Consider the following 13,466-nt stretch of genomic DNA (forward strand, 5'->3'; position numbering starts at 1 on the left):
AATCTCAGACATAATTCACAATTTCAGAAAAAAATGTGTCTGTAATACAGGTCTGTTCACATGTAAATTACATATTTAGAGCTATATTTGATCAACTTATCATGCAGACTTCATTCCATACTAGTCAAAAATGATGTTGAACATAGGAAGTTTTAACAGAAATTTTAGGATTGGACTTTTATCATTGATCAAGGAGAACTGGGTAGCTGTACTGATCCCCAGAACAGCATTTGCAGCATCTGAAATGTTGTACTGCCACTTCATGTTGTCACTCATTTGAGTTCTGTGGTCAATGATTATTTGCTTTCCATCAGCAGCTGTTAGGGTGGAGTCATAAGCTCTCAGGGACAGTAAATATTGCCTTCCTGATTTCTATTTTATTTTAGGAGATATTTTTTACAAAGTTCTTTATTCTTCTCTTAAGGGTTTCTACAGAAGTCCAGGATAAGAATAGGTTTTAAATGTTATTATGTTGCCTACTGCAGGATTTGTAAGGAAATTTATGAATCCTGTGACTGTGCAGTGCACAGCACAAGGCTGTTTGTTCTTTTGTTCTTTTACCACTATATCTATATCATCTATATCTTTATTTGTTACATTATACTTTTTTTTTTTTTTTTTTTTTTTTTTTTTTTTTTTACTCTATATAAGGTCAGGAGCAATGCCTCACATCCAAAAAGTTTGATGGAGGAAACAAATGAGCATTAATGTTGTTACCACTAAAGTCTGTAGCAGAATTCACACTAGCATTCAAAGCAGCAAGTATAAGCTCTAGCAAATTACTCAGACCTCTCTAAAGTCCTTCACCTACAATTCTGTGTTTCAGTTGGTGGAAATATGATTTTTTCCTTAACTTATGTAATAATTATTATTCTCCTGCATGAGACATTTTACACATGTTTTTTGTCACAAAGGGAAATTGCGAAGCCTACAGGGACAACCAGGAACAGAAAGTTATGTTTGGGTTGATGTCACTTTAGCTGAAGATCAGATCCAATGTTTCAAAGCAGAAAGCAAAAACAGCTTTCAGGATTTCAGAGTATTCTGTAAAGCAACACTGAATAATAGCACACACAGCTCTGAATTGCCAAAAGGAACATTCTCTGGTACCTAACAAAAACAGCATCTCTTAGAATCACATATAAGAAGCACCTTGTGTTCTTAAATGATGTACACCATTAAAAAGCAGTTTCACTATAACTGTTGTTTTTTTTTTAATATTATTATTATTATTTGTTGGGGGGGTATTATTATTTTTTTATTTTTGATGTAAAAATGGAGGGGTTCTTGCAGGTTTCTCTGAGCATTAATTATGACTTTTCCCTCATTCAAACAGTCGTGGTAGTCTGCAATTCCTTTTGATTCTGTGCTTTTATACGCTGTGCTTTCCAAAATGCTACAAAACTTCCAGCCATATTAAATTTTGCACAGGTTTGCTCCAGTGTTTTGATGATTTATACTCTCTTCTAAGCTACTGCTGCAGTTTCCATAGTAAATGGTCTTTGATTTAGCTCATGGTTATCATTGAGAAAACATCTGAAACACAGCAGTGTTTCATACATTGTTTATCAGCCATTTGCCAGTAACACAAGAACCACAGGTGAAAGGAAGGATGACTTCAAGTACATTTATTTTCATGGCTGTGCATTCAAGCTGTTTGCCTTGTAAAAAAAAATAGATGTCCTGAAGCTGATAAATGTGACTGACACTGTTAAAGAGAGTAATTTCAGACCTTTTCTTTCTGTTTTGCAGTAGAGGTGACCTCATCTAGCAGTAACTATCATGCAGTTGTTTCCTCTGATCTTTGCTTTTTACTACATTCCTTTGCAGGTTCTTAGAACTGCAGCCATCACAGGTTTCTTTTAAGTTGTTAATGGCATACCCTACACATCCTCAATCTACTGTATCCTACACATCAGTCTACTGAGAATAGATTTAACTACCTTTGAATCTGTGAATACAGATGAAAACAATTTAAATATTTCAACCTTTATTTTTATAGCCTGATCCTGCGGGCAGAGACATCTCCATCCGACCGATCCTGGAGCACTGCGAGAATACTCACATGACAATTTGGCTTGGGATTGTCTATGCATATAAAGGGCTGCTGATGGTAAGCATAGCTTGTTCTGCATAATGCTGCTTTCAAGCTGCTATTTGCTGATAGGCATGAATGGAATGATATTTTCTTTCCTGATGGCTGAGAGTGAGTTAAAACTTTCTTGAATACATCTTTTGTAATTGGACCTACTCTAATGTTTATTAAGTGGTAATATGTGGATATAAGAATATATAAAACTAATAGAACACTAATAGCATTAAAGCTGAATAGTATAAATACATCACAAACCAAGAAATTAAATAGTGAAAAGATGGGTCTAAGAATGAGACGACTTTGCAAACTCAGCAGCCTGATCATCTGAATTCCTTTACGTTTTCCAAAAGGGTGGGACTATCTTATTCAAAATGTTTGCCTCTGAGTTGGAAATGTCCTTCAGGAATAGTCACGGGATATGTGAGAAGAATTTGAAGTCAGAGTCAAAATAACACTTTTTTCACCGAGGTCCATCTCCACAAAAAATGTTTTGTTGATAAAATGAAATTCAGGAACCAACAATCTCAAACCTTGATAGTTTAAAAAAAAATATGTAAAAGTGACCATTCATGATTAAAATCTCCTGAGAACCTAAGCCTGGAGGCTTTTAAAATATCTAATTTTTGACAGCACTGACCAGCTGAACACCTACCTTGAGCTAAGCCCCATCTGGATCCTAAAACTAGATAAACATTTGCTTACACTGCCTGAAGGGTTCAATCTGTTCTGTGCATTTGTAGCATGCCTGCTCACTGGGACACCCATGAAAGACTGGGTCAGCTGCTGCCACTCAGCACTGCTGGTGCTGCTGCCTTTGGGAAGCCAGGGAGAGCGAGATGCTAGTGCCTGGAGAACACATCTCCCTGCTTTACAGCAAATGGCTGCTCTACCAGGCTGCAGGGTCCTGCTTGTTTTCACACAGCTTTTTGCAGGCTGGAAGATCTTTAAATACGCAGCACAAAGTTCACGGGAAGGGACAAGAGCTTTTTGTATTTATTCCAAACACTCAGTTGCTTTGTGGTCAGGCTGGTCTGCTGAAGGGTGTCTTCAGGCAGAGAAGGAAGTTGCACTGAGCTCCTCCACTTCCTGGGCTCTGATCCTGGAGCTGCTCACCAGAAGAAAGCCTTCCTACCTTCCCATTTAAAAATGAAATACAAAAATATGACTAGCTGTAGACACCTATTTTTAGGAGGGTGTCCAAGCAGGCTGTGCAACCAAGAATTATAGGACATATGTGATCACCCCACAGGGATTAGGATTTAGGAGAGATTCCACATCTCAGCATTTCTTACTGGGTAGTTGAATGTGGCTGTGGATTCATGGCAACCTCAGCATGTAGCAAGGCATCAAGAGACTTTTGTTTCAAGGGCAAGGCTGCTATAAGTTAGGAGCAGTGACTCTGACCAGGACTGAGGCCACAGTTTGACAGTAAGATAGCTAACTAAGATGTCAGCTTTAGTACCCGATTGCTGTCAAGTTATTTAACCTTATTGTCTCTTTTCTAGCATATTCCTTGACTACTATTCAGATGTATTTGTCAGTAAATTCCTACTCCTCACTTAGAGTATTTTTCCCTCTAAATACTTAATTTTGCAAGAGTTTTTTAGGTAATGCGTTAAAAGGAATAACTGGTTTTCCATACTTTTATTGCTTTTCAACATCTTTATACAGAAATTTCAAACAGTTCATTTCACATTTTCTGAGGTAGAAGTTGTCAGTGTTCCCTATACAATGGCTAAAGACATTTTTCCCCTGCTGTTCTGTTCAAAAAGCAACACGTAAATAAGTTTGTTTCATATAGGGCAGTGTAAATGAACAAATGAAATCAAAATCCATTAAATAAAACACTGAAGGGTTACTTTTTTTTTTTTGTAAGAATAACTGTAGTAATATTATCAATGAAAAATTCTGCCATTTGTTAGTAGAGACGGGAAAAATAATGTTAAATTAAAAAAAAAAAAAAACATTTAAAAACATGTAATTTTCTTTGAAATGTTTCTTTTGTGTTCAGGTTGTTCTGGACAATAGTTAAACTTCATTGGTTCTACTGGATCATTGCCCCAGATTGGTTTGTTATCATGTCATTGTACTGTATTCTACAAGATAAGTGACTCAGATTGTTTAAGTTTGCAAATGCCATTTGGTATTAGTCATTATAATTATTTCAGGCACACAGTGTTTCATAACCACCAGTGAAATATATACTTTTATTACTCCAATGCCATTTATCACATAAATCTCTATATATGAAAAAGAAAGGAACTGTAATGAATTGATCAAATAATTGCTATGGTGTCCTACTCTTCTGTAATGTATACAACTGTGTGATATCAGGAGAACAGGATAGATGCTTTTAATCTCATCACCAAACATGTTTCAGACTTTTTTACACCAGATATAGCTTGCTTTTGGAATAATAAAACAAAACAAAACAAAACAAAAATCAAAACAAACAGAACCTCTCACATTACTGTATCATTTTATAATGCTTTATCTAGTGTGAAACTCAGCAGTTTGTAATAATAAGATATTTAGTTATTTATTTATGTTTTCACATGCTTTATACTAAGAGCTAGTATTGACAACTACAGCACAGTGCAATATTTAAGGTAAAATGACTTATTGATTTCCTTGGGCCAAAATTATCTATGGTGAATTCTTGTTGTCTCAAATTGAGAAAACAGAAATTAAGTTCACCTAGAAAAGTATTTTTCTGCTATGGTTTGAGTGTATAGACAAATACTGCTCATTCTTGTGACCTAAATGCACTAATGCAGTGAATAAATCATTCAGGATAGGGCAGAGCAGAGAAGGGCAAGATAGGGCAGGGAAGGCAAGGGCAAGGTAAGGCAAGGGAAGCCATTAGTTGCCAGGAAGCACAAGTTTCTTTTGTATGAAAGTAAGGAAACATTAGAAAAAAAGATTGATAGTTCTTCAATTTCCTTTGAAGTCATGCTTGCTAACTGCATGAAAGCCTCTCAATTTTTGGCTTCAAATTCTTCAGGACTGGTGACCAGAGTATAATAGAAAGATGACAACCCTGAATCTTGCCTTTGTCATTTGCATTAGTCTTCTTAGTGGCCAACCCCCATCATATGTACTGGATGCAGTTTTGTGACATCTCATGTTCAGCTCCTAAAAGACTACGTGCAGGCTCAAGGCCCCTCTGTGATTACATGACAATCACCAGTTGCAGCATGTCGAATTTTAATATCTGATGGTGTAGACATGGTTGAAAACTACCTTTATTTTGCATATTCCAAAGGATGATAGAAATCACATTATCTTGATCTTGCCAGTGCTGCATTACTAGCATCTTTCTGGGCAGTGTGAATTTATTTTCCAATCTCAGAAAGAACAATACCAGATTAAGGATGGATTGGACTCCTCTAGGGTACTTTGCATATTAATCATACACACTGGATTTGTCTACAGTTTGATTCCCTTCTTTCTGCTAATGCATTTAATTATCATTAGATTTAAGGTGTTCATATGTTGGAAGTTTAATTTTTTGCTGATGTAATATCACATATTACTGAGAAACACAATCTCAAGGTCAAAGTATATTTTCAACTTGGCCATTGCTGTGCATATCAAATCCTACTTTTGCCATATAAACATTATCATATTTTTTTCAGAGCTGTAACTATTATTACTGACCACTTCTGATACACAGTTTTTAATGTATGGTCCTTAGCTTACCTTGCTAAGGACAAAAATATCATGGTGAAGAAATGAAAAACTGATGGATATACATGATCGGACTTGGTAGAGGTCACTAAGAGGGCTGATAAGAACAAGAAGTCAAATTCCTTCTCGTGATTCACATTCCAGTGTTCTGTTTTGGTCACTATGGTTGATACGTTGCACAGCATGACTCTTTAATTGATTTAAGATGCTAAAAATACTATTAATTCAACTAAAATATATCTTTTTGATAAATGTTCAATCTTAATTTCAAGTTTGAAAGAATCCCTGAGGATCTCTAATCAATAGGCAGAATTTTGTCTAGCTCTGGCTAGACAAATCTTGGTGGGTTCTGCTTATCTATTATCTCTCTTTCGATAAAATAACCTGATATGTTTATTGCTAGACAAACTACCCTGAGTGTGACTTTTCTAAAAATCTTACTGTGTTATGAAAATGACATCTATTAATTGTTTACCTGTCTCCACCTTTGCTTCCTCTGTATCATTCTCAGCAACTCTGTTATAGTCTATTTCAAGTCAGAAGTAAATGTGGGATAGCATTAGGTTAGGAGGTTTTGTAAACCTATTCATTTTCATTGCCTTCTCATTCTAGATGTCTATCGCTTAGATTTCAACCACTTTAAATTTGTTATATTGAATTTTTTACATATTATTTTAAAATCACCATACTATATTTACACAAACACTACTGATAATTCTGAGCAAGCTGCATAAATCTGACTATCTTTGTTAAGTCTTACAATCTCACTGAAAAACTAATAGCATGTTGAATTATATGGCTTTTTTTTTTTCATTTATTGCCTGAGTTCAGGTATCAGCCATTTCATTAATTTTTTTAAGATACAAATTACAGCAATGGCTCTGTAATTGCTGATGTTCCATTTTCTCTTTTCTCATACGACCCCTTTATATCTTAAGTGGAGCTTTGCCAGAATTCCAATAAATATCAACAATTAAGTCCGGCAGTCCAGAGAGTTTCTAAATCAATTCCTAAAGCTACTGTGTGCAAACTACCAGGTATCTCTGCTGACAACAACTAGTCTTGACAGTGTGTTCAAGAGCTCTCTAACTGTCGGAATATACTGAGTTTCACTGTTTTGGTAAGACATGGATGCATTGTTCCATCTCTTTATAAATATAGGACAAAAATATTGATTAAGAATATCTTATCATGCATCATTACTATTGAATTTGTCAACTTCCAAGGAATGAATCAGTCTTAGGAATCCTTTTTTTCTCACACTTGTTAAAGAAATGTTAATTAATACTCTTAATGCTGTTAGCCATTCATTTTCTATTATGAATTTAACTCTGTATACACTTTGTAGTGTATAAAAATACACTATTTCAGTTTTAGAACCTTAATTCATAATTGCTAGGATGAATTTCCTCTTTTTAAGTTTTGATAAATTCTGTCTATTCTGCCAATTTTATTGCTTGTTTGTTTCAAATTCCACAACAACCAAAACAATTTTTAAGCTGAGGAAAGCTTTTATACATTTATGAAGTTCAGGGAAGACAGTTTAAAGCACATACCCAAGCATCTTTCTGTTACTGTTTGTAAACATTTCCCCCACTTCCCCTGTTGCCTCTCTTTCTCAGATACCTTTCCTTCACTTTGATAGTTAATAGAGCAATCTACTCGTATTATTTTTCTAATGTTTCCACACATTTGGGAGTAGATTTGCAAGAAGGCATTAAGTATTATGTTTTAGAGTTTAGGCTGCAGTGTCCAGTTGCACAGTCAGCGCCTTGTGCTCCTGCACTGGGCTGATGGAGCATCTCACTGTCACTTCAGGTGCTTTAAACCCTCATCGTACATCTAGCCCATGAACACTGCAGCTGTGATCTGCACTGCTAATTTTTTCTGTTTTTACTCTTTTTTTTTTTTTTTCCTGTATTCACTCAGTATAGATTGGATATAAAGACACGTTTATGTATTTATTTTCTCATTGAGGAAAATCAAGCAGTGGAGCAGGTTACACAGAGAGGTTGATCAGTTGCCACCCTTTAATATTTTCATCACCAGACCGGATAATGTCATGGTCAGCCTGGTCTGGTCTCCTAGCTGAGCCTGCCTTTTGAGCAGAAAGTTGCACTTGATGATTTAAAGCCATGTTGGATGGGACTTTAGGCAACCTCGTCTGGTGGATGACATCTCTGCCCGTGGCAGGGGTTGGAACTGAATGATCTTTAAGATCCCTTCCAACCCAAACTATTCTGTGATTCTGTGATTCTATTTCCTGAAGTCCCTCCCAATTTTATGGTCTTATGTGAATATATAAATTATGAATATATATAAAAATGTATGAATAATTTGTATATTCTTAATTAATCTCCTCATCAAATGAATATATGTTGTGTAGAAAACGAATATATAAATGGTCTCAAAACTATGTGAAAATTCCTAATTATATCTCAAAACATCTGTAATTCTTTACACATTTGCTCACATTCTTTATTAATTCCCTTCCTGATCAAAAAGAGTACTCAGGAGAAGGGACTGGTTCCTCAGTTAAACCACATGGTTCCAACTCACTTATGGCACGTTTAACATCAACCCATCTGTCCCACCTTATAAGCATTAGAGAGGAAGGTAGTTAAGTTTAATGGTGGAGGAGGGTAGTTTATAGTGGTACGAGAGATTTTAATATATCTTTAATTAAACATTGACAGTATTTTAGTGTCCTAAACATAAATTACCATATGGTTTTGTGGGATAATTTTTCCCTACTGTGACCATAAGGAAATTTCAAATATGTTTTTGAAATACTGCAGATATTGCATATCCCCTTATGTGTCTCTTTGCATCACTTTTATAGAACAGAAATAGATTTAAATTGTAACACACCCTTGTTTTTATCAGAGATGTTTGATCATTTTAAAGTGTGATTATGGTGATCTTTTGCCAGAGACCATATAGAGCTATTCCAAATGGATATTTGGTAATAACTGTTACTATGATATGTTTCATGACTAATCAGAGTTTACATGGAGGAAAATCAAATATCACCAGAACAGAAAGAAGGCAGAAGATGCTATTAACCTGTTTATTTGAAAGGTTGGAGTATAAAGTGGACATTTTTATCTGGATGCATGTTAGTGTCCACAGCTTTGTACAACTGCTGTTCCACCGTGATCTGTGCAGGACCCTACTAAGCCACCTGCAGCTTGAAGGACTTTACCATGACCTTTAAGAAAAAAGCTCTCCAGCTGAATATCTGAATATCTCCTTTTGCAATTCAAAAAATGTTTAGTTGTTGTCTTAATGCTCAGTAGAAATATTAAGCTTCCCTTTAGTATTTTCTATGTCGAGCAGTTCTATGAAAATTAATTAAACATTTGTAAAAAAAAAAAAAAAAAAAAAAAAAAAAGAAAGAAAAAAATAAATGCTGACTCCTGCCTGATCAGGGGAGTGAGTGGTGTTTTAATGTCAGATTGTACTGTGTAGGTAGGAGACCTGTAAGGGTATAGTTTGTCGTTCAGTTTGCTAACCTGACATCGTGTGCTGACGCATAGGAAAAAAAATAGATCACTCATTCATAAATTTTCCTGAAAACTACTCTGTATTCTTCACTGTTTGATTCTCCAGTAAAAAAAAATAAAATGCTTTTTTTTCAGTTTCAAAAATTCTCATTGAAAAAATGAGCAGCCATTTCACTGAAATGCTTATGTCTGTGATACAAATTTAATGAATGAACATGAATCTGGAAACCCACAACTCCAACTTTACGATTACTTCAGACTGAGAGATATTTGCAGGCCAGAGTCCAGAACTGCCTTTATTTCAAGGGGCAGCGGGAGGGGAAATCTCCCAGCACCCTAGCTGGATATAAAAATAGCTGTAAGATCTTTGAAGTAAAAGCTTGCTTTTATGTGGCACAGCAGGGCTATGATCTGCAACTGAGCTCAGTAAGTGCTACTACGATACAGTAATTAGCTGCAAAGCTGCAGACTAATCCAATATATAATCTTTCCAAAACCATAACCTCTAGTTATTGGCAAACATGACTGTGATTTTCTCTGATTTTCTCTATTATTTCTCTGCTTTTATCTGATATCCTTGCTATAATTTTCCTTCTTTGTCTTTATTAATATGTTTCATATCCCTTGTTCAGAGTATAAGCAAACATGACTTTGAAATGAAACATATAGGCAAACTAACCAGTTTGGTAAGCACATGGCAATAAGGAAGACAGGAAGAGAAGTAATCTCCTGCCTGTCATCTGCCAGTCTATGTAGTCCAATAACAAATTAGACTTTTGATTGTATTAATGTATGCTGTGGATCAGTAAGTAATCATCAATGTGCTTAGCAGTAATTCTCTTGAACAAGATTTAACATGAACTGTCTAGTCAAGTTCTTAAAACAGTGCTAAATGTTTTCCCATACTTCATCTACAAACACTTTTACTCTATTCCCTGCTATCACAATTTAGTTGGTAAAAGATTATTAAAAATTAAAGTTTGCCCGTTAAAATCTATGAACGCAACTAGCATATTCTCCATAGTCCTGTTATTCCTCTAAGACTTCAGTATGTGAAGTGACCGAAATTCCATCATTATTTATGGTGGTATAATTCCATTTTCTTCAGACACTGTTTTCCCCAAATTTATACAACAGTCCTCTCACTGCCTTTTTAGGTACACTGACAACATAGCCTAAAAACCACTGTGTGGACTGCTGCAAAGGTAATGATCTCAATCAATGTGGTGCCAAATTGAAGCTGCGTACCCACAAACAAACCAATCTTTCCTGTACAGCCCATACCTTCAGTAAAAGCTCAGAACAACATTTTATGACACTTCCTACATCAACAAGATGTGTATTCAGTAGACCAAAATGGGAAAAGGCATTTTTTATAAGTTAATGACTCTAATGGTGTAGTAAGCCTTCCTAGCTGCATTCTCAATGTGTCTTTGGTTGAGATCCCTGAAGGGACTTGATTTAGACCATCAGGCTTGATAGTAGATTGTTGTGCTGCCTAACCTTTAGATAACTGATTTCTATAGGAGAAATCATTGCCCTGAGTTGTTCAAACTCCTTCTGTGATGCACAGGATCCATTAGGAGCCTCAGGAGGGGATTTTTAACTGTCAGCCAGGAGCTGCCTAAGCTAGCTGGTATAAAACAGTGGGGACAGATGTGTCCTGTCCCTCTGTGAATCTTGCACATTAGCACTACTAACAGCTGCCTCCCTCCATCCCGGTGTGTTTATGCACGCCTTCTCTAAAGACTGTTTAATCAAAAATCTCAGCAGAGATTAGAGCTAGCATCCCACGCAAGTGCCCAAGTAATTAAGACAGCCAGTCGCTCATTACATAAAATCTGACAGCTCTGGAAAAAAAAAAAAAAAAAAAAAAAAAAAAAAAAGTTTGAGAGCTCCTTCTGAAAAAAAAAACCTCTAATCAGGGGTTAGGGAGCATATTTCAGCCAAAATTAAGAACTGTGCCATGGTGTCCAAGCAATGCACTGATCATCCCCAACATGGTTGTCTTGGGTGAAGAAGGCTGATGCTGCATTCTGTGTGGAGGCCAAGCTGGCAGATGTTCTCTGAGAAGCCTTACCAGCCTGAGCCCTTGAGGAGCAACAGGAGAAGAAACAGCTGCTTTGCTAATCCCAGCAGGCTTTAAATATCAAATAGTCCCTAAACTCCTTGGCAATCTCAAGACTTAGGTGCCCCCGAGCATAATGAGGGGGTTGATTTACATAGCTGGGGAAGATTAATGTTTAAAGTTTAGATACCAGGAGCAGAGACCAGATGAACTGGACTGCTGAGAGGCTGTGTTTTTAACTGGAGCTCATGCATTTCATATTCAAAACTATATCGGAGAACTATAGAAATCTGGACCTTTCGCTGACAATGTGCATCCCATTCCTTAATGAAGCCATTTTAGGGAGTTTCAGGCTTTTTGAAGTCAAGCAAGTGAATCTTTCTGCAGATTGGTTAAGCCTCAGGAAGAGAGAACATGAGAAAGGCAAATGGAGGGAAAATGAAGTGTCATGTTCTCTTTGGAAGGCTCTGTCTCAGAGGAGGAATCTCATCAGCTTTGTGGAGCCCTTCAAACTCCTAACAGGCAAACAAGGAGCATCTTTGTGATCACCACTGTCCTGGCAGCAGGCTGTGGAAAAATCTGTTTTTATTCATGTTTGAGTCTCAAGGATGAGCTGTGACTTTTAGAAAAGCACAGTTCTGTTCCTGAGGCAAATATTTTACCCAAAATGCCAATAAAAATTAAAAACAATGCTCTCAAATATATAGTGCATCATTCAGAGGAAACCCACTTGCTGCAAGAGCCTCTCTCTTTCTTTAGTTATCAAGTAAATAAATATCTTCCTTTCAGCTGGAAGATACTTAACCATTTTCCATGCTGTTTTTAATTATAAATGAGTCTGGGTCAAACCTTAACACCCACGACACTGTTCAAATGATCTTTTTCCATTATAATTGATATTTTAGATAGCTTTCTAACTGCCTTAGCTATAAATTCATGCCCATTATTTGTAATAAGTGCTGGCCTCATTTAAGTATGTTGGCTGTGTTCCCAGAATAATGCTTTTGGAAAAGAGTCTGTTCGTACTGGAAGAAGTGGGGGGAGAGCAAGGGATGACCCACAACCCTAAAAATCTCATTAATGATTGTAGCAGAAAACAGAAATTCTGCCAAGTATACACTGGCCCATAAACGTGGTCACTATGGTTAGAGGCGTCTGGGTTAGAACTAAAATAGTTACTCAGGGTCTCATCCCTTTTCAAACATATTATAGACACACACAGACCGGTGTCCTTCCTACCCCTCAAAAAGCTCAGCCCCAGCCAAGCCTGTTTGTCAATTCAGGCACCGGTGAAGCATCAATCTGCAACACAGCTGAGCTGCATAGCAGCAAGAGTGCAGGGAATGCAGAATAGTCAGCTGCTGATTTGGTGGAGTTTCTGGAAGGGATACATTTGTAGCCTGAGAAAAAGGCATTGCCAGTTGGTCCCCAGTGCAACCAGATCAATACAGTTGACAATTTGCTTCTGTAAAACAAAAGCCTGTAGAGAAGTCTGTAGGTTTTCTGCTCCATTTGTGCACAGAGCCAGACTCAAAATTCGGAGAAATAATGCTTGCATCCTTCGTTATTGGAAGCATCACATTGCTTACCTGATGGGATCTAGAAAATCCATTAGGTGCTGCACTGCTGCTCAAGGCTACCCAGCTCAATCCACAGCTTCCCCACCTAAGTCCTTACAAAAGGACTCTGAGACACCTCTATCCTCCAGGTAGCCACCTATATTTACCTTGACCCCTCAAGAGCAGGTTTGGACTTTGGTCCTACAAGAGGAGATGGGTAAAACAAAAGAGGTAGGCCTATGGCAAGGAGCCAAGGACTTGGAGAATACCATATCCTGCAGGAACATGAAGAGACGGAAAGTTGGGAATGGTGCCAAAGAAGGTTTCAGTAAGGATTTCAAAGGCAACTGCTGCTGCTGTTGCTGCTAGAGGGTCACCTCTGCCTACAAGTGTTGACTCAGGTTGTGGCAGTGACAGAAGCAGTGGTCATTGGATGAGTAAGAGGCTCGCCTGCCCTATAAAGGCAGCACTTCCAGCCTACCACACTCCATAGACTGAGACTAGATGCATAATCTGCCAGAGTATTTCAGCCAGGTCTTCTCAGGAAC

At 37.1% G+C, this 13,466-nt stretch overlaps 1 protein-coding gene across 8 annotated transcripts in view; it reads left to right on the top strand.

Moving 5' to 3' along the window:
• Nucleotides 1-13,466, top strand: part of GABBR2 (gamma-aminobutyric acid type B receptor subunit 2) — a 492,905-nt gene that overhangs the window by 454,682 nt on the left and 24,757 nt on the right. For all 8 annotated transcript variants that reach the window (XM_068671237.1, XM_068671240.1, XM_068671241.1 and 5 more), the window contains one exon: nucleotides 2,003-2,113. In XM_068671237.1, coding sequence (XP_068527338.1) covers nucleotides 2,003-2,113 — 111 coding nt within the window. The remainder of the gene's footprint in view (nucleotides 1-2,002; nucleotides 2,114-13,466) is intronic.

The sequence above is a fragment of the Anas acuta genome, chromosome 2 (genome assembly GCF_963932015.1).
Source record: "Anas acuta chromosome 2, bAnaAcu1.1, whole genome shotgun sequence".
Classification (NCBI taxonomy): domain Eukaryota; kingdom Metazoa; phylum Chordata; class Aves; order Anseriformes; family Anatidae; genus Anas; species Anas acuta.